This window comes from Lissotriton helveticus, chromosome 8 (genome assembly GCF_964261635.1).
Source record: "Lissotriton helveticus chromosome 8, aLisHel1.1, whole genome shotgun sequence".
NCBI lineage: Eukaryota > Metazoa > Chordata > Amphibia > Caudata > Salamandridae > Lissotriton > Lissotriton helveticus.
The window spans coordinates 1,298,572,144-1,298,592,561 of record NC_136069.1 but is presented as its reverse complement, the minus strand read 5'-3'; the positions used below and the strand labels follow the sequence as shown (position 1 = coordinate 1,298,592,561).

The window sequence follows — 20,418 nt, the reverse complement described above, 5'->3', positions numbered from 1 at the left end:
AGGTTGTGCTGGCGTGCGATGGCTGCGAGAGGTTTCATGTAGATGTTGAAGAGGGTGGGGCTGAGTGAAGATCCTTGCGGGACGCCGCAGATGACTTCGGTGGCCTCGGAGCGAAACGGGGGGAGGCGGACTCTTTGTGTTCTTCCGGCGAGGAACGAGATGATCCACTCCAGTGCCTTCTCTTGGATACCGATGTTGCTGATGCGCTGAACTAGGGTGCGGTGGCAGACCGTGTCGAACGCAGCGGAGAGGTCCAGGAGGATGAGGGCCACTGTTTCCCCCTTGTCGAGCAGGGTCCGGATGTCGTCGGTGGCTGCGATGAGGGCGGTCTCGGTGCTGTGGTTGGCTCTGAAGCCGGACTGCGAGGGGTCGAGGGATCCGTTCGTCTCGAGGAAGGTGGTCAGCTGTCTGTTGACGATTTTCTCAATGACTTTAGCAGGAAAAGGGAGGAGCGAGATGGGGCGGAAATTTTTGAGATCGGTGGGGTCCGCTGTAGGTTTCTTCAGGAGGGCGCTGATCTCGGCGTGCTTCCAACTCTCCGGGAAGGTGGCGGTGTTGAAGGAGGCGTTGATGATGTTCCGGAGTTGGGGTGCGATGGTGGAGTCGGCCTTGTTGAAGACGTGGTGTTTGCAGGGGTCGGTCAGTGATCCGGAGTGGATGGTGTTCATCGTGCGGGCTGTGTCTTCGGTGGTCACCGTGGTCCAGGTGCGAAGGGTGGCGGTGGGGGGCGTTGGTTCGATGGTTGGGTGCGTGGGTGGGGCGCCGAAGCTGTTGTGGATGTCGGCGATTTTGCGGTGGAAGAACGAGGCGAGGGAGTCGCAGAGGTCTTGTGACGGAGTGATGTCGTTGGTGCTGGTGCTGGGGTTGGAGAACTCCTTGACGATAGTGAATAGCTCTTTGCTGTCGTGGGCGTTGTTGTCCAGTCGTTCCTTCAGGGATTTCTTCTTGGTGGTGCGGATGAGCTGGTGGTGCTTGCGGGTAGCGTGTTTGAGGGCGGTCATGTTGTCGGTGGTCCGGTCGAGGAGCCAGGCTTTCTCGAGGGTGCTGCAGGTCTTCTTGGAGTCCTTGAGGTCGTCGGTGAACCAGGATGCCTTCTTGCTTCTGGGTCTGCTGGGAGGGTTCTTTAGTGGCGCGAGGTCGTCGGCGCAGGCGGTCAGCCACTGTGTGAAGTTGCGGGCTGCTTCGTTGGGGTCCGTTGTGTTGGCGGGTGGGCTCTGGCTGAGGGAGGTGGTGAGCTGGTCTGCGGTGATCTTGCTCCAATTCCTGTTAGGTACCTGTTGCGGGTGGTTGTGGGTCGTGGATCTTTTGAAGCTGAAGTGGACGCAGCTGTGGTCGGTCCAGTGGAGTCCGGTGGCGTGACTGAAGGTGATGTACTTGCTGGAAGAGAAGACGGGATCAAGCGTGTGGCCGGCGTAGTGGGTTGGGGTGTTGACCAGTTGCTTGAGTCCGAGGTTGGCGAGGTTTTCCAGCAGGGCGGTGGTGTTGCGGTCCTTGTTGTTCTCCAGGTGGAAGTTGAGGTCCCCGAGGAGGATGTAGTCGGTGGAGGGGAGGGCGTGCGGGCTGATGAAGTCTGTGATGTCTTCGCTGAATTGTGTGCGTGGTCCCGGGGGTCTGTAGACGAGGGTGCCTCTGAGGGTCGTCTTAGGGTCGGTGTGAATCTGGAAGTGGAGATGTTCGGCTGCGGCGAAGGAGTCGTTGGCGTCGGTCGTGATGCGGATGGTGTTCCTGTGGACGATGGCGATGCCACCTCCGGTCTGGTTGATGCGGTCCCTCCTGATGATCTTGTACCCTTCCGGGATGGCGATGGCGATGTCGGGTGCAGAGGAGGTGTTCATCCAGGTTTCCGTGAGGAAGGCGACGTCCGGTGATGTAGCGTCGAGGAGGTTCCAGAGTTCCACGGCGTGTCTGTGGATGGAGCGGGTGTTGATCAGGATGCACTTGAGGTGGTTGCTGCTGATGTTTGTCTTGGCGGGTGCGGGGCAGGTTCGGAGGCAGGTGAACTTGCAGGTGCAGCAGGTGAAGAGTCCGTGGTTACAGATCGAGCGGGACGGCACTTGCGGCCCGGGCAGGTCCAGACAGACACCCTCCAAATCTGTAGCAAGCTGAAGCCCGTGAATCGGAAGCCCAGAAAAAGGTTCCCCTCCACTCCCAGGTAATTGAGGAGGCTGGGTCCATAATGCAACAGAAAGAATTGCAAAAGTTAGAACATGGACATTGAATGTGTTATGACCATGAACGTTGGAAATGTGTAAAATGTTATTTAAAACACTTTATGCGGATGAATAGGCTGCAACCTTTTCAGGCACCAAGTGATGTTGTCAGTGGTGATTTAAGGTAAAAGCGCGCAGTTGGTGGAAATGATGGAGGTTGAGCGGGCGGGACCACTCGCTGCCTGGAGGGAGTTTTGATTAGTGCACTGAAGGTACATAAAAGCTTAAGTATAGTGTATGCTCTTTCATTAGGGCCTGTTGAACTTATTATCATGTATCCTTAAAAACAACATGTTTTTTTCCAAATGTGGTGTAAACATTTGTACCAGTAATCCTATAGCGTGCATTTAAAAGAGAAAACCCTGAAAAATAAACAAGGTAAAACTTTCAAAGTAGTATTTCAAACTGCCCTGTAAAAACTGAAAGCTGTTCGGCTGCACACGGTTTGCTTGCTGTTATGAGCCCGAGATATACATTCGCACGAACGACTGAAAGAAATCTAGCAACTTTTGGATGCTATATGAGCGAGGCCAAGGAGAAGGGAGTCTTCCGTGACCAATACGCAACTGGTTTACATTCCCAGATTTCTTGGCAGGCGCCAGCACGTCCTTTACAAGGAAAGGAATTGTTATCTTTCTGCTGTGAGGTTTGAGCTGCACGAGGGTATTCCCTCCCCCTCGTCCCCTCTCTCCCCTTTCATCCTGAGGCTTGTGCGAGGAGCGAAGGGAAGAAACCCGTCTCAGCAACATGGGGACCCAGCTGATCAACCTACTTTTGCTGCTGGCGCCGATTGTTTACACTGTCCGCGGATATCAAGGTAGTGTGAGGGGGCACACCGCGGGTGCGGGTGCAGGGGGGTGTATTTTCGAGGGGTGGTTGTTCATATTAAGTGGGAATTGAGACCAAAGAGGAAGACGTAGACTGAAGTGCTGAGCCTCCCCTGTGTTTGAATGTTTAATGGGGTTTCTTTCTTTTGAGCGTTTTAAAACCAACTGCTCATAACTTTCAGCCGAGAGAAATAGGTGTTGCGTTATACTAATGTTCAACAACACATGGGTAAAATGTTGAGGTGCATTACTGCTTCCCTACTGGTGCAAAGGTTTTTCTTCTTTTACGGGAATTGCGCTTTCGTTAAGGTATTAGAGCAAGTACTTCACCGGAAAAAAAACATTATGGGAAATAACAGCATGCATCCGTTTTGCAAGTAGAAGCCATTAATTCGTGCGTTTGCAGCTGCACTGGAGAAAAACATTTATTGTATGCATATAACATGGGAATGCTATCCGTTTTGGAATACCGCTTCATTGTGAAATGATTGCTGTTTAATCCATCAGTATTTTCTATTTACTTATGGGTTAATGCATTTTGCATATGCCAAAAGCTGGCAACCCGTTCTCTAAAAACTGATTTGACAACGTTTGTTTTGGCGTCAGTCAACACTGATATTCCATTATGTTCCCCGAGGTCTGTTTTGATTTGGCTTGGCCGCCACGTGTTAGCTCGGCATCCTGCGCGTGGCCGCAGCCCAGCAGCGGCATTCATTCAAACTCGGACTCCGGCTCCTTGACGTGTATGACACGTGCAACCCCTGCGTGCCTGGGAGCCCTGAGGGCGCGCGCGAAAAGACTTGAGATAAATGGAATGCGCCAAAACGAGAAGGGCTCTCTTTTCGAAGGCATGATTTCTTGTTTAGATGCACGTTTATATTTTTTCACCTTTCCTTCTCGGCAATTTCTTGGATCTGTGCCAGTCATTGGCACATAATTATATTCCCCTTACTTGCAGTTGCGTGACTAGGGTACCACGTACCAGGCAGGCAAAAAAAAAAATAACTCCCTTCCCCATCATTAGGTAGGGAGATTCCATCATGATTGGTTTAGTGAGGGACCCTGGAACTATTGGGCCACAGTGACATTGCAGAGGTGGCACCAATATAGCTGCACATCTTTTTACTTGTGCATTTGTTGCATCTATTGTTATGGGTGGTTGTTAGAGTAAGGCTCCTGGGGTACCATCCCAATGGGCCACAGATTGCCCTTACTAATAGTAACTGTTACCTCCGCGGTACTGCATTTCGTTGTGTACAATTACAAGCATCAGGGACCCTCTTTTTGCTAAACCCAGGGCTTTAAGTGGGCTGGGTCCTCCTGCCGGTGCTCATCACCAGCAATTCTAAAAAAAACAGATACTCGGACGGGTCCCTATCGGGCTCTCCATTTTTGCTCTCACCCTCTGGATAAAAAAAAAAGCTCAACTCTACAGCAGTACCTTTGCTTAAAGCCTTTGATGTAACTTCAAAGAGACTCTTTTAATTTCTTGCAGACTCTCATCATTTCAGAACTGAAGCATTTTCAATATGCTATACTACGAAGGCTTGATTGTTTCTGATTTATGTTATGCAACTAACAACCATTGATAAAAGCCAATAGTACTGGCTTGTTGTAGGTGTAATGTTACTTGTATTATGTATCTGGATGCAATGACAGAAGCAGCAAATTACCTATTGGGTGGCACACTATGCTAAGCACAGGTTTTTAGCATGCTTTTTAAAGCCACGCCCGTTTGAGAGCCCCTCATTTTTCATATTACTTAAAGCCCTGGATAAACCTATAACAATCAAAGGAGAAGAGGAAGGCTTAAAATGCAGTATCTGGGATGGTAAAAATGCTTTCACTTCATTCATGCTTCAATGGTTTTAGGCCATGGGCAAGGGAGTGTGAGGTGAGCGAGAGTCATCTGTCTTGTGGGTAATGATTCTTTCTGTCTACAATTTACTGCTTGCATGTTTCACAGGGTAGGTGGATTGAAATTACATTTGACCAGTTGCTAATGAGTTCTGCTGGATCCCCTTGTGGCATGTGGAGTTTGGAAATTAGATTTGAAGTACCCAACACAAATGTGAAGTTCTAAAATAAATACCAAGCAAATCAAAGGGCACTAGCAGTCTATTCCAAGATGCAGCTGGAGCCAACTGGACATTCTTCAGAGCAGGTCATTGTGTATCCAAAACACAATATGCTATTCAGTAGTAACCATTTATAACTGGTCACATTATATTACACCAGGAAAGCTAGCATAAAATAGCATTTTAGTACCCTGCAACCAGGACTACAAAATACTCCATTTTCCAAAAGGTTTTTGTCATTTAAAATGTCCTTGCAGTCATACCTTGGAATGCAAACTAATGTATTGAATAATATTGTATTCGAGGTTGAAGCATATGCATAACGTGTTTATATGAAAATACAATTTGATATTTGGGGCAAAATGTAGTTCATATCACAGTTTCATGCATTATTACCAAGCTCATAATAAAAACCTAAGATTGGGCGTCTACAGAATTGATCAAATTCAAAACATGGATGGTGTCCAAGGCACACCTCCCGAGTTCTGCTGTGCTGATCATTCTCGAAACCCATTCCTCGCAATGGAGCTAATTTGTGAGCAGACTCTACTCAAAGCATCCACCCTCTCAGAAACTGCGTCCGCGCAGATCCATCATGTGGGAACAAGAGTGTCGATGTGGAATAGTGAGGAGCGACCACAGGCATTTCTAGAATCTCTTTGAGGTTGGCTGCTGTTGAAAGGGACTCATTAGAAACAGAGAGAGAGCAGTCTTCTTTCCAGATTCCTCCAGGACATAAAAATCAGCTGCGTGTGTTCAAATTTGGGAGGGAGGTGAGGGAATTCAGTCATGGTGCGATTTGTTATACTGGCACAACCCTACTTTATGTATTTATTGCTGGTTTATTCTAATATTCAAGGGGGATGGACAGTTTAGCTCACAGTATCGAGGTCACTATTATCGGTCTGCATGTATATCGACACCACATTATCAACTACCACTATATCATCAAGGTAAGCATATACAAAGAAGTATAGATTTACTATTCTAACTCCTCATCTACTTTCCTTGACAATACGTTGGTAGTCGATATCGTAGTGCCGATATGAGTGCAGGTCATTATCAAGACTTGAATATAATGGTACAACACCAATGGAGGCTTTTAGTGAAAGAAGTTGCCCTATATAATGAGTACATATTAACAAAAGGGATTTTATATTCATTACGTTAATTTCAATTGATTTGCGAATTGACAGAGAACAAAAGGGATTACCCACCCCCTCAATAAGGCTTGTAGAGCCAGCATTTACCCCACCTTTTCCCCTTGCTCATATTTTACATTTAAGTCTGTCTAAAGCAAGCTCCACTTTAATTGTAAAAAGGGAGCTCAACTCGTATTTAGCTAGGATTAACATTTGTAGGTACTCTGCATCTGGAGGTTCTTGATCTCTTTCCCTAAGGACCTGCAACCTTTTCCGCATGGCTTTTTGTTTTGTTTGTTTGTTTCTTCGTGCTGTTGCAGAGTCTTTCATCGTAGAGCCCCCAGGTCAGATTTTGCATCAACTACAAGACTTGTTAAGACTGAACTATTAGTTAGGTTTAGGTAATCCTATAAATGGTCCGTCAGTTTCTTCTTTTCCCTTGGTGGCGTGTACCTGAAGATATTTATCCTCAAAATTAGGCATCCAGAGATTGTAAGGGGTAGCATAAGCTCTGTTTTGATCTCTGCATGATGGTAAAACCCCACTTCCAATATTTTACACTAGACCCATGGTAGGAGATGTTTGCTGATCAAAACGAGATCTATTCTGCATCCTGTCCTTTTTCCTTGGACAATAATGCGTGTTCCTCCTGGTTGGATGCAGAAGCCTCCAGAGGTCTAGTAATGTATTTATAAGCAAAAAGGTATGCAGTTCCTAGTGAACACTGTAGGTCGACGTGCATTAGTTGTGTGGTGGGTCACACACTGATATGCAGGAGAAAAATTCCTCCTTTCGGGAAGGGTACCAGCGGGGCTGGCGTAGCAGGGGTAGGTCTACGGACATGAGCGTGGAATCTTCCTAGACACTGAACTATTCAGTGGTTGAGCCCTCCGGCCACCGATGTAACATCACCGTGACCCTGATTGGGTTGACTCCAAATTGATCTACAGGTACCACTTTTTAGGGTGCTGTAAGGGTGGTCACTATATTTATTAATTGTGTACCACCATCAAAAAGTGTGGATAGATCTCTGGTAAAGTCCTGAAGAATTGCCTTCTAATTGAAGTAATGGCAAGAAACATGTTGACCGTAAATGCGCACAATCCTGTGACCTTATAACAGGGGTGCACCAACTTTCACAGCATAGTGGCCACAATCATTAAAATAGTACTGGGTGGACCACTACTTCCTGTTTTAACCTCACTTCTACACTCTCCACATCTACACTCACTAGGGCCCTCACACGCATGGCACCTTACGGCAAAGGAAATAAAGATCTCCGCCAAAAGGCCCCGGCAAGGGTGCCGATCGGGTATTGCAGCGCCGACCCGATTAGGACCAGACCAGATGATAAAGCAAGACACCCCACTGTTGAGGGGTGTGTGAGGGTCTCTTTTCCGAAAGAAGGAATTTTTCTCCTGCCTACAAGTGTGTGACCCAACACACAACTAATGCACGTCGACCTACAGTGTTCTCTAGGAACTGAATACCTTTCTGCTTATAAATTCTCCTGGGCACGCATGCTGGACCTGGATAAATATTGCCCATAGTCCTCCTTTTTGTTCAATATTCTAGTAATGTATTCACACAATGTCAGGTCTAGAACTAAGCCCCTCTCTTCTATGTTAGCTGCGGAGACCGAACCTATACGATCTAGTATCAGCTCTGGAAACAGATTCCAGTCTTTCCCAACAATCACCTGTATCAAGACATAATTCATCAAAAAGTATATTTAAAGAAGTGAAAACGTCTTTTTTATTCTTGTTGGTGCACATAATGATCCAATGAGTGTTTTTGCACTTGGATTTTAGCAAATACAAAATTCCCATTAAGACAATTCCTTGTGTTCTGGATTTGGACTGTGAGACGTTTATTGAACAATGTTTCTAGTCTTCCTTTTTGTAGTAGTGCGTTTCAGCTGTTGGATTATCTGGATGTACTGCGTGACCAGAAGATGCTGCTACTTATGTACTACATGACCAGAAAATGCTGCTACTTGCCCCACTCACTCTCTTTTCAACTTCTCAGATTCAGACAGGAAGAGATATATCTCTTGGAAAATCACCACAGCCGGACTTTTCTGTCTATATATTACAGTACCTTATTTCTTTTGACATAGCTGGAAAGGCTGTTGACAAAGAGGGGCCATAGGGATAGATTCCTCAATGCAGTCAACATTACTACCATCTTCAAATTGTAAACAGTTTACTAATTCCGTTAGGAGCACAAATAGTAGTCACTATGATACCTTTGTGCTCTTAGCCCGTTTACCGTGGCGGCAACTCTGCCGTGGTGCAGGGCCTTCCATTATGTGGGCGGGGCCGCGTCAGCCAACGGACGTGTGCAGCACTACCGAGGTTGTGCTCGCGATGGCCGTTAGCCAACGGGCGCACTTAAGGTGTTAAATTATTCCTGCAGAGCCCCATTTAGGTGAAAGCACTCACTTCTCTTAGCTTTTTCCTTGGTGCATACAATAAGCTGGGTGTAACCTGTATGGCTCACAGTGAGTCCTATTAAACATGGTCATGATCTCTATATAATAATAAAAAAGGAACTCTCTACCATGTCATTACTTTTTCCTCCTATAGTAGTGTTAAGTCCCTGTTTCAGTACACTAGTGGTAAGACACTGGTGAAGTGGTTTTTAGTGTGGAGTGACATGATGCAGGCTCCTCATGAGTGCTCAATGGAGGAAGTAAATGGTGTTTTAGATTTTTCTCTACCTTTGGCAGGGATCTCTTCTGAACAGTTATTACGGTCTTCTTCACTCTGAGGTGCTAATTATTATGTGGTGTTTGTCACATGATGCTAATCAGACTCTCTCAATCTTGGTTCATGTTCCGTTTTGTTGTGTGCTGTGCCTCCAGGGTAAATCATTTCCATTGCCATCTCCTCCATGGCCTCAAATTGTTTCTCAAATTCACCCAGATCATGCTGTTTTTGCTGTCAATTGTCACCAACATTGTTGCAGATTCACGAAGGCTAAATCTAATATCCCATTTTCTTAGAAGTTGTCAAAGTGCCACAAAACTTTTTCTAGTGAAATTGGTCTCGTAAGCAAAGTCTTCTCAGAATAAAATATGTGTTTCGTGTCTCAAGTATAAGCCATGTTTCTTTGCCACTTCTACCATCTGTCTTGCTACTTTGTGGGACGGGAAGCACATTATAGTGGGCGTAGGGACATATGATTTGGTCTGCAGTCTACACCAGGTTCTGTGTGCTCATTGGAATTCGATAAATGAGAAGATATTGTCACTTTGTTTTTTTCAGGGATTCCAAAAATCCTAATATTTGACCACCTGTTGCAATCTTCCAGTTCTAACACTTTCTGATGAACTTTCCACAAATAATTACTTGAGTGTGAGATGCCCATGAATGTGTCACCCATATCATCCACTTTCCTTGTGTTGTTTTCTAGTCTGACTTTGAAGGCTATGAGTTTCATTCCAATTGTTTTCACTTCTCTGTTTGTGCTGTTGCTTGTTTGGCTGCAATCATGTAGAGTTTTGTTGCCTTCAATTCCTAAAGGAGAGTGTCCAGCGTGGTATTCAATACAGCTATTTCTATCATACAGTGTTTTGTCAGTCCTGATATTGCCTTCAAGGACAATGGCTGTGATGAAGCCTTTGCCCCTGACATGAAGCAGGACAATTTCAGCAGGGGTAGCTCTTCATGCCACACTCATGTTCATATCCTAGTATGAAATCAGACCTTTTTCTAAATATCATGTGGTCACTTAGGATGATCAGCAATGCTTGTGGTAGCATAGCAAGCAGATAATGACCATACTCCTATAGGGCACGTGTGTCAGCCTTGTCTTTGTCTGTTCTTCATTTGTACATTTTACAGATGTGGAAGGGAGATTTCCGCCTGTAGGGCAAATTGTCTTTGATGGGGGACTCTGTAGGAATAAGCAATGCATCCTATCTGTCCCATAGCAATATTGCTGCGTTGGTCTCACCGGAGTACAGAGAAAGATGGCGACCTCCACAGGTTTAAGTGAAATAATCTTTGCTTGCTGAGCCCAATTCAAAAAGTCTGCTGATCTTGCAGCAGTGCGGTCAAGAGGTAGAGAAATCTATTTGAAGCGGCCCCTCTGGCAATGCAAGTATCTTCAGGGCATTACCAACACTCTCATAACATTCGTACTGCTAAACTGTTGTTTGGTCATTCACTCTGCTGACACTCCTCTCCCAGCAGTAAACTTGGGTTTATCTCCCATAGTTGCAGTTTACCACTGTAGATTCCAGGACCCATGCCAGCACCATCACCCCTCTGTCTCGCTACCTGTAGTCAATGCAATCCATTCATCAATTAGGGTGCCACAGCATGTCCTCCACAGATTGGGTTGATATGGCAGTTTACGTCTTGTAATCTAAAAAGCCTAAGAATGTTTTCATTCAGTTTCACCTCTCTTCTGGAATAAAACAGCACACCCCATTATTTTGTTGGTTTCTCTGTGGTTTTCTAGCCTCCCCATTCCATTCTGTCAGTGGGACAGAATGGAACGGGGAAGTGAGAGCTACTTCCGTGCATATTTCCTACTTATTGAGCTGGCATGGACGGGAGGCATTAACATTCAGCCATCTTCTCTCGCTGTTAAGCCTCGCCTCCCTCCATATTGTTGTATTTTGGATGTGAAGATTTGTGGTATGATGCTGGCTTTTCCACTTGAACAAAATGGTGCAATTACTTCAATAGTTTTTACAGTTCTTTAGTTTTGACAAATTGAGGAGTGCTGGTACATTACAACCAATGTGTTGGTGAAGACATAAATAAAAACAAGCATTGGCATAGCCAATAGGTCTCGCCTTTGGGACCTTATATGTATTTAATTATGCAGCAAAATATCCTTGGTGCAACATCAACTGTTGCATGGCTAAACACTTATAATGTCCCAAAGGCGAGAACTATTGGCTATTCCAATGCTGTTTAGACATGGTAGTGTGTGTTTGGATGTGATCTCTGTGCTTGTTGGGTGTTTGTGTAGTGTCAGAAATAGGAATGATATTTGGTATTTTGGCTGTTTGTAGTAGAATGTGAAACGTAGAGTGAAACCACGTTTGTATGGGGGAGGGGCATGGGAGTTCTAGTTTTGTTCAGGTCGCAAACTTCTGTTGTACCTTGACAGCCATAAGCTGGTTTTACAACTTTTTGTTTTCACTGGAAACAAGCTAGTGTTGGTATTGCTCGTCTGGTTACACAACAGCTCAAAGGCTCGGATGAGTTTTTATTTGGAAATGGGGTGGAAAGTTTTTTTTTTTTAAATCAAAAGAAGATTGCTGTTGAATTAGTAAAGGGTTCAAGTATTTCACACAACGAGAAGGGAACCGGAAATATGTTAGAAATGGAAGACGGCTTCCTTGGCAGTCTGGGTTGGCGGGTTTCTTTTGGGGAGGGCCTGGACTGGGTTGCATATTTTTGGCACTACTCTGCTATGGCAGACAAGCTAAAAAATGTGGAATAGAATGCTACTGAAAGGAATTCTCGTTGCTGAAGCTCTTTGACCAAACTGTGTGATCTTGGGCAAATTCCATCATCTCTTTGTGACGTCCATTTTCTGACCTATTTGGGAGCACTTGAAAAAGACTAAAGACCTCTACCTTAAACTACACATGTATATGTGTGTGGGTACATTACACGTACATACATAATTGTTGTGCTAGACCATGCATGTGAGATGACGGATGGCTGCTCGTGCACCACAACACCGAAGCGCCAGCACCACTTGCTTTGCTATTTATTTACTGATCCAAGGTGGTGGATGCCACTTGGTTCGGTAAGTAAAAAAAAATGTAAGAATATTTTTCGCCCAAAACTGGAAGAAAGCCTCGCGCTGCAGCAGGAGAGAGAGGCGCAGGGGTGCGCGCGCGCTGGAGAGATCAGTCTGCTCTTTTTCAAAGCACATACTCGTGCTTGTGGTGCACCGCTGCGCACTCCTGCAAGGCGTATGCCGCAACAAGCATGAGTATGTGCTTTGAAAAAGAGCTGTACGACAGTTAAAGGTCTCCTATGAAGCGAATGCGCGCTGTGTAAGCGAGACCCAAAAAGGGTGGGTCAGAATTTAACAGTTTTGGTGTATGTTTGTTATATATCGTACTTGAATTCCATTCTGCTGATTTCAAGTGAAATGAGGATCTTGTCTCTATCTATCTATCTATTTTGAAGTAACTACATCTAGACGAAGGAAATTCAGTCTTCTCTAGTGTGTCCCCTATTTTTTATTTTATTTTGCTCTCCGGCATCCTTGGCCTTGATGTCTGCTATAATTTGAAGCATGTAAGAAAAGCTTAAGTGACTGCGTGCTCTGTATTCCCTTGGCCGTCATTTCATCCCTAAAGCTGTTAGATTGACCTGACTTGAAGGCAGGGTGCTAGATCAGTGCTGGAATGTGGAATAACTATTATAAAGTAAACATAGACCAACAAACGGCAGTGTACTGTTACCTTCACTTATTGCTACGCAAAGCATGATTTTAATATTTGCATCCCAGAAAGATGCCTCAGCACATACAGAATGTTGTCAGGCTGCAAAAGTGACAACATTTATATTGTTCTCTAAAAGCATAAAATGCCCTGGTTGGCAATGATAAGGTAAAATCTTTTGCGCATCCATAGATTTGCCTGAAATCTGCAAATGAAAGGACATGAATGGAACATCTGTTTTATCCAATTGAAACATAGGTGTTTTAAATTTGATATTTTCTGAGCTAGAGATGAATTAAAGGGATCAGTTTAGCTCTTGGGCTGAAGGCAAATCCACTTAGCGTATGCAAGTGGTCCTGCTGTAAGATATGCCAGCCTGGATGTTGCGCCAGGTGCCTATTGATTGACCTTTAGTTCAATTTCATTCACAGAGGTAACTTCACCAGTCATTCTGCCAGCAATGCTCTCCTGGAGTTCCTATCTGAAGGTTTTATAGGGAGATGGAGAACTAGTTCCACCAAGTTGGTTTTAATTTTTTCAGAGGGTCTAAGAGATTTGGTGTCCCCAAGGCTCAGGTGAAGAATTTCACCATATTGCAAGAAACGTAGAAGAACAAAGTGTGGGAACTAGAATAGGACAGGATGGAAAGTCTCTAACAATTGTAATATTTTGCCACCTGTCCTGGGTTCAACATTTGAAAAGGATAGGAATGAAGATTTTCCTAACTATAGCGGTGAAGAATCCCTCTCTACCTACAGAGTATCAATGAAAGTGTTGTTTTTACTTCTTGTTTACTCATTTAGCCACAGGGATATTAGGGCCTGCGTTTGCAGTGTAGAGACCACATTGCCAATTTCAGAACTGCTTCTTAGAAACCGTGTGCTTGGAGATGGTGCTGCAAAAGCTAAGGGAGCTGCTGGGAATATTGAATGGTTATATTCCAGTGGTGTTGAGAGCAATGGTCTACTGTGAACTGTTGGGACGTGCTGTTAGATGTAATTTTTAAGGCTTGAGCTGCTTGAAACAGGTGAAAATCCGCAATGGAGAAAGCATGTGGCCCTGGGGAGGATCCCAGTTAACTGGTGTCCAGGAAGGATGTTGTGAACCTCGTTCCAGAACCACCACAAACGCTTTCCAACAAGAGGACTGGGCTTCTGAAGATCCTTCTTAGAGATTTTCTTAAGATTCATGATTAAGTAGCGGTGTAATCGCCCTCCCTCACTGTCATTCCTACAGAGATGCTCACATATTTGCACGCTTTCCCATACACAGACCCTCACTCAAATGCACACACACAACATTTTATCTTTTTTCACTTATTTAACTTCAGCTGCCTGCGGTGGTCTGCTTCAGCTAATCAACTGCTCATGCATGAAGCCTCAAGCAGACATGCAGCGCCTTCCTGCCTCAGTCTGTGATGCAGGAAACTTAAAGATGATGTCTGTGCAGTGAATACACCACTGACTGTACAACAATAGTTTCTTGCTTTTTCACCTCAACCTTTCTGATCTCTAAATAGGGTTGTGTGGAGTCAGTGAGGATCCGGACCCCCCACCTTGGTACAAAATGGTAGAGGGTGAGGTGTCAGGGTGATTGCCCCAGGCACAGCAGGGCTTAACTGATATGGTAGAGGCTGGGCACACCTATATTTAAGATGATTAAACTTCTTAGCTCTAACTTATCTATGCGTGCTGCGTAGGTAGGCACGATGTCCCTCTCGTGCATGAACTAATAACACAACGATTCAAGCGCAAACCGCTTGACCTGACGCGCACTGTTGCACTTCCAACTGGAATACTTTTGAAAGTTATACGTGTAATACAGTTTCATTAAACAATTTCAATTTGCGCTTGAATCGTTGTGTTATTAGTTCATGCACGAGAGGGACATCGTGCCTACCTACGCAGCACGCATAGATAAGTTAGAGCTAAGAAGTTTAATCATCTTAAATATAGGTGTGCCCAGCCTCTACCATATCAGTTATATATTTTAGCCCCGCAGGCAGGAGCACCCATCAAAAAATGTCTTTTGACGCCATCACTGGCCTCACAGATAACAGGGCTACAACTCTGGCATACACTAATGATCAGGCCAAAGAAATATATTCATTAATTGAAGATATTCGTTCCTTTAACACACAGGGAAGCAATCTTCCTCACCAATTGAAACAATTAGAATTTCTCACCAAGCGACGATTGAACCAACGACTGCACGCGTCCACTCTAGTACAATATCACAGAGCGAAAAGGATACCTCGCGGATTAAGAATGCCCATCAAACCTATGTTATTCAGGTTTCACACGAAAAAGGACTTTATGGATAAATGGTACGCTGTACTCAATAAATGTTCTTTAGACTTACTACTTTTATTGATCGAGGAACTTGCAGTTGTCATCAAAGAAATAACCGAAGAGATCACATTGATAGAAACTGACTTGGAAAGCCGAATGGACTCCTCAGACTGGGCAACATTTCTCGAAGAAATGAACACAAGACTGGACGCATATACTAAAGACATTCAAGAAGGTAAACTAAGGAAGTATAAAAGAGACACCTTAGATTACAAACTGAATGAGGTATATACATGGGCTGAAGTATACGCACAAAGGAGAACCTCTTTCAAGAGAACCACCAACACCTCATCTCAAGAAAGTGTAACCTCAGAAAGTGAAACACGTACCACAAGAGCACCCCCAACCACCGAAACTGTAGAGAAAACATCAGATACCATAGTTGATCGCAACATCGAAGGAGCATCGAGCAGCAAAACGTCTTTTTCTCCACAGGACGGGGATTCAAGCCAACCGCCAGGGAAACCAAAGGGAAAACAAGGCGAGGTAAAAGAAACAACAAAACCAAACTTAAGAAGTACGAAGCAAACATAGTGGTCAACATCTCTTCTCAAGTTATCAGTAACCAACAAATTCAGACGTTAAATAAAGGCTTCAACTATGTACCTACATATCACACCAACCAACTTGAGACTGAAATTGAATTCTTCAAATTCATGCGAGTACTTCGTTTAAGATATTTTTTCATGAACATACCGGACTTTGGAACCACACGAGAAGCATCTGATTACCAGGAATTTAAACCTAAATCCACATTTATTGCTCCTACATCGCATAAAATATTGGATGCATTCGAAAGGCTTGTGCTGAATGACTTGAAGAATATTAACATACCTAAACAAAGATGTATGAATTTTTCCAAACACGAGAAACAAGCATTGAAAGCACTAGCTGAGAATCCAAACATTCGCATTGAAAGAGCTGACAAAGGAGGAGCCATTGTAATCATGGATCAGAAATTCTACGATGACAGCCTGAAAGAGCATATTGATGACACCGAGATATACCTGAAACTGGATAAGGATCCCATTGAAGATTTAAAGAAGACCTTAAATCTAATACTTGATCAAGCAGAGCAAATGAAATGGATCACCACCAAAACCAGACAATTTCTTACAGTACAACACCCGAAACAACCAAGCATTTACATGCTGCCTAAAATTCATAAAGACCTCCATAAACCACCATTTCGTCCAATAGTGGCCGGGTGTGGCACTATCTTCGAACCCCTGGGAAAGTATTTGGATCACTTTTTACAACCATTCGTACAATCATGGTATTCATACACAAAGGACACTACCCATTTCTTACAGAAACTAGCAGCTGTTGAAACCAATGAGGACATGACATTGTGTACATTGGATGTGAAAGCATTGTATACCTCCATTCCACATACTGGAGGTATTGAAGCGGTAGAATGGGCACTACTGAAACAAGAAAAACTTGGAGCAGATAAAGTTTTTCTACTTGAACTTCTTCATTTTTGTCTCCATCATGGATATTTCAAGCACGAAAATGAATTCTTTTTACAAAATAGAGGTACATCCATGGGATTTTCCGGGGCGCCCGCATACGCCAATACCTATATGGCGAGATTTGAAGAGACATTTCTACTATCAGACAACGAATGGATCGATAATTTAACCATATATTGTCGATACATAGATGAAATTTTTTTGATATGGCATAACAACAAAGAACTCCTAAAACAGAAGATCCAACAACTTAACACATACGATGAGAATTTACAATTCACACAAACCATAGAGAGCAAGATGATACCTTTCTTGGATGTGTTAGTACAAATAGATGGAACCCATATTAATACAGAGGTATACCACAAATCCACTGACAAAAACACAGCACTGATGTATAAAAGCTTCCACCCCAGGAACCTTATTGAAAACTTACCATACTCACAGATGCTGCGAGCCAAAAGGATATGTACAGACACACAATCTCTGAAGACCAACATCGAAATAATCACTGAGAAATATTTGGAAAAACAATATCCTGAAACATTACTGGAGGATACTAAACTCAGGATCGCCAACAAAACCAGAGAATCACTACTATCCTCTGCTGATAAGCCACAAACGAAACGACAAGTTTTTGTATCCAAATATTCCACGAGTTCAAAACAGATAAAGAAGAGCATAAATCAACACTGGGATCTATTGAGCAATGAAAATGACTTTCAAGGAGAATTCAAAGAAAAACCAATCTTCGCATATAAAAGATCTAGGAACATCAAAGAAATGTTGAAATCATCATCCAAGCGCACAGAGGAAAATTTCAGAGGAACTAGAAAATGCCAAAATTGCGTACAGTGCAACAATGTCATCGTGAGCGATAATGTCAAGCATTATGGATGGCCAAACCATTAAAACAAGACACAATGCAGATTGCAACTCCATGAATCTAATATACGCTATAAAATGCCCCTGCGGACTAATGTACGTAGGTAAAACTGAGCGAAAAATCAAAACTCGCATATCAGAACACAAAAGCACAATACGCAATAACAATCCCAATAGCAGTCTTGCTGTACACTGGGCTAACCACAGACACACCATAGCGCAGTTAAAATTCCAGGTACTAGAGGTAGTCAAGCCCACCCCAGGAAAGGACCCAACTAAGATGTTATTGCAGAGGGAAATCTTTTGGATAAGGAAACTAGATTCTCAGGATCCGAAAGGGATCAATGACAGAGTGGATTTAGGATGCTATTTATGAATATTGTTCAAGAGTCGCCGGCGTGCGACAGTGGGTTCATAGCACATTGATATAACTGTAAATAGATATGGAAATTGTAACTAATGTACATACATATTTAAGATTTATTATTGTGTTTTTTCATTTTTTCACACACTTTTATGCTCCACATATTCCCCTACACGTTCTCCACATTTCTTCTATCCATTATTCTATCTGATTAACACTTGGGTAGTTTCCCTAATATGGCGCTCGCTTCCTTCTACTTTTTACCATTTGGTAGTCCGTTTTTAGTATTTACCCCTTGATTATAGATTGCGCATGCGCGACTTAATACACGGAAGCCGATTAGAACACAGGCGGTTGAATTGTACACGAGAGCACTTTTCATGACTCCCGGTGAGTTTATTTCCCAAACGCTTGTATTTCTGTTAGTAACGGCCGTCCACATAGCATGCTAACCGCGGTTCCCCACTGTTTGTAGTTTGAGGAATTTCCTTGCCGCAACTCCACGGAGACAGCGGTCTACATGAGCAACGAGCCCACTCATCTCGAGTGAACTGCAAGGTACGACTTGACCAGTTCTTACACAATTTTTTTGTCTTCCGGTAAAATTTCATGTTCTAACGAAGTACCGGTGTATTTCATGATATAGGACGTATCATTCCATTTATTCTGAATTGGTGTAATTACTCGACAGCAAGGTTAGTACAGAAGCCATTAGCTTCTCCTTAAGTATTACACCAGGGTGTTTTTTCTATTTTTTCTATTTCCTTTGGCACACAGGTTGTGTGGAGAGCTATTGAGCCCTTTTTGGTAATTTTCACCGTTCATTTTATATTTCACTCGCCATTTTATATTTCACTCGCCATTTTATATTTCTCTCGCCATTACACCCTTCATTTGCACTGGTATTTTCATTCTCTGTAAATTCACATTTAACCACCTGAGTCCACCCATACAAGGTTCAATTATTATTGGTTGTAAAAATAAGTACATAGTAACACAGTGGTAACTGTTGTGAGATTGCTCACTGTGCATGTATGAAGGACCGTAACATTACAACAAAATGTTTGATTATTTTTATTTTTTAGATACAGCCCCTGAAGAAGGGCCTGGAGGCCCGAAATGCATTGGGCGGGCAATGTAAAATGAGATATAGATGAATGTCATTGTCATAATCATGAAAATGAAATGTTTATGATGTAACGTCATGCAATTGAAAACTCTGTTTCATGTTTATAAGCAGACACAGTAAATTACAATATAAGTCAACATAGAGTGATGGTTTGCTGATTGTCATAATTTGAAATTGTTTAATGAAACTGTATTACACGTATAACTTTCAAAAGTATTCCAGTTGGAACAGCAGGGCTTAAACCTACAGCTTGGGGCTGTCTGTGTGTCCTACTGCAGGACAACACTAATGGGGTGGCACTAATATGTATCAAATAAACACTTAAGGCCAGTGCTGGGACTTTGCTACTCCTTCACAATAGAACTGATGGATAATGCAAGGGTCTCTGTGCCTGCTGATTCATCTTTGCAGCGAAGGTATGCCAATAGTGAATACTAGGCTAATATTCACTATTGTTATAATAAAATACTGGCATATAATTCAGGAAGGCACAGCCTCATCGCCTATGAGGGCCAACCGCCACTGGTTGTCGTATCAAGCTTGGCGTAATTCTTTGGAGCAGTACTTGCTCTAACAGAGATTAAATATATCTATAAGAGCCAACACTTAAAACTCAGCTTCTTTGCTCTCCCCTTTACCATCTCCCCACTTGCCTGGAGGTACACAAAACGTCTCATACTGAAACATAGCTACTTAAGCTATTGAATTGGAAACTTTTGTGTAGATTTGACGAACAATGCCAAAGTTGTTAACAAACTAAATAAAGCAACTTCTTGAGTTTGAAGTAAGACTCAATCATACCTAGACAGTCTTTATCGCCATCTATTTAAAATTCGAATCCATACACAATATTATTTGCACAAAGTGAAGAGTGTTTATGCAAGCATGGACAAAAGTAATACATTTTCACATTCTAGTAGATCATGCATTCATACATATTTGCCAAAACACGGATTATGTGACTGGTCTTGTAACATCAACAGTAAAGTTGAATAGTGGTTTTATTCACTCTAAGAAAGTATGCTTGCTATCTGCCAATGTAAACACATTTACCCTAATTGCAAATACATGGTGTTTCTCGCCTGGCTTTCCAAGACATCATTATTTTCATATATTTCATTTAGACGTGCAGTATCGAGTTGACTCTAGGATTTGCATTAGATGTGTAAACAGAGCGCAACAGAAGTGCTTTATGTACTATGTGGTACACATGCACTGGAACTGAGTCTGACTAATTTCAAACAGTAAGGCAAGCTGTTTATTGTACAGGAAAAAGAACAATAATTTGAGCTGAGAATGTTTTTTATGGAGTGACACTGTGTAGTAGTTTCTCCTATCTTCATCACGACATCTATGATGTAATTGCCATGACAATATGTAGCATCTTGATTATTATGTTTTACATGTCTTCCACTGCTCCACCAGTGGAACACTCTTGAGTTGATGTCATATAGAATGTTGGTGGATCAATCTCACAGTTGGAGAAGGGCTGAACGCCTTGCTGCCTGCTCCTGGTGGGGCTGAATACTATTG

At 43.3% G+C, this 20,418-nt stretch overlaps 1 protein-coding gene across 2 annotated transcripts in view; it reads left to right on the top strand.

Moving 5' to 3' along the window:
- The first annotated feature begins 2,846 nt into the window (after positions 1-2,846).
- The window catches only part of SRPX (sushi repeat containing protein X-linked), a 464,109-nt gene continuing 446,537 nt past the window's right edge, over positions 2,847-20,418 (top strand). For both annotated transcript variants that reach the window (XM_078658263.1, XM_078658262.1), the window contains exon 1: positions 2,847-3,027. In XM_078658263.1, the coding sequence (XP_078514389.1) occupies positions 2,958-3,027 (70 nt within the window). In that variant the 5' untranslated portion in view covers positions 2,847-2,957. The remainder of the gene's footprint in view (positions 3,028-20,418) is intronic.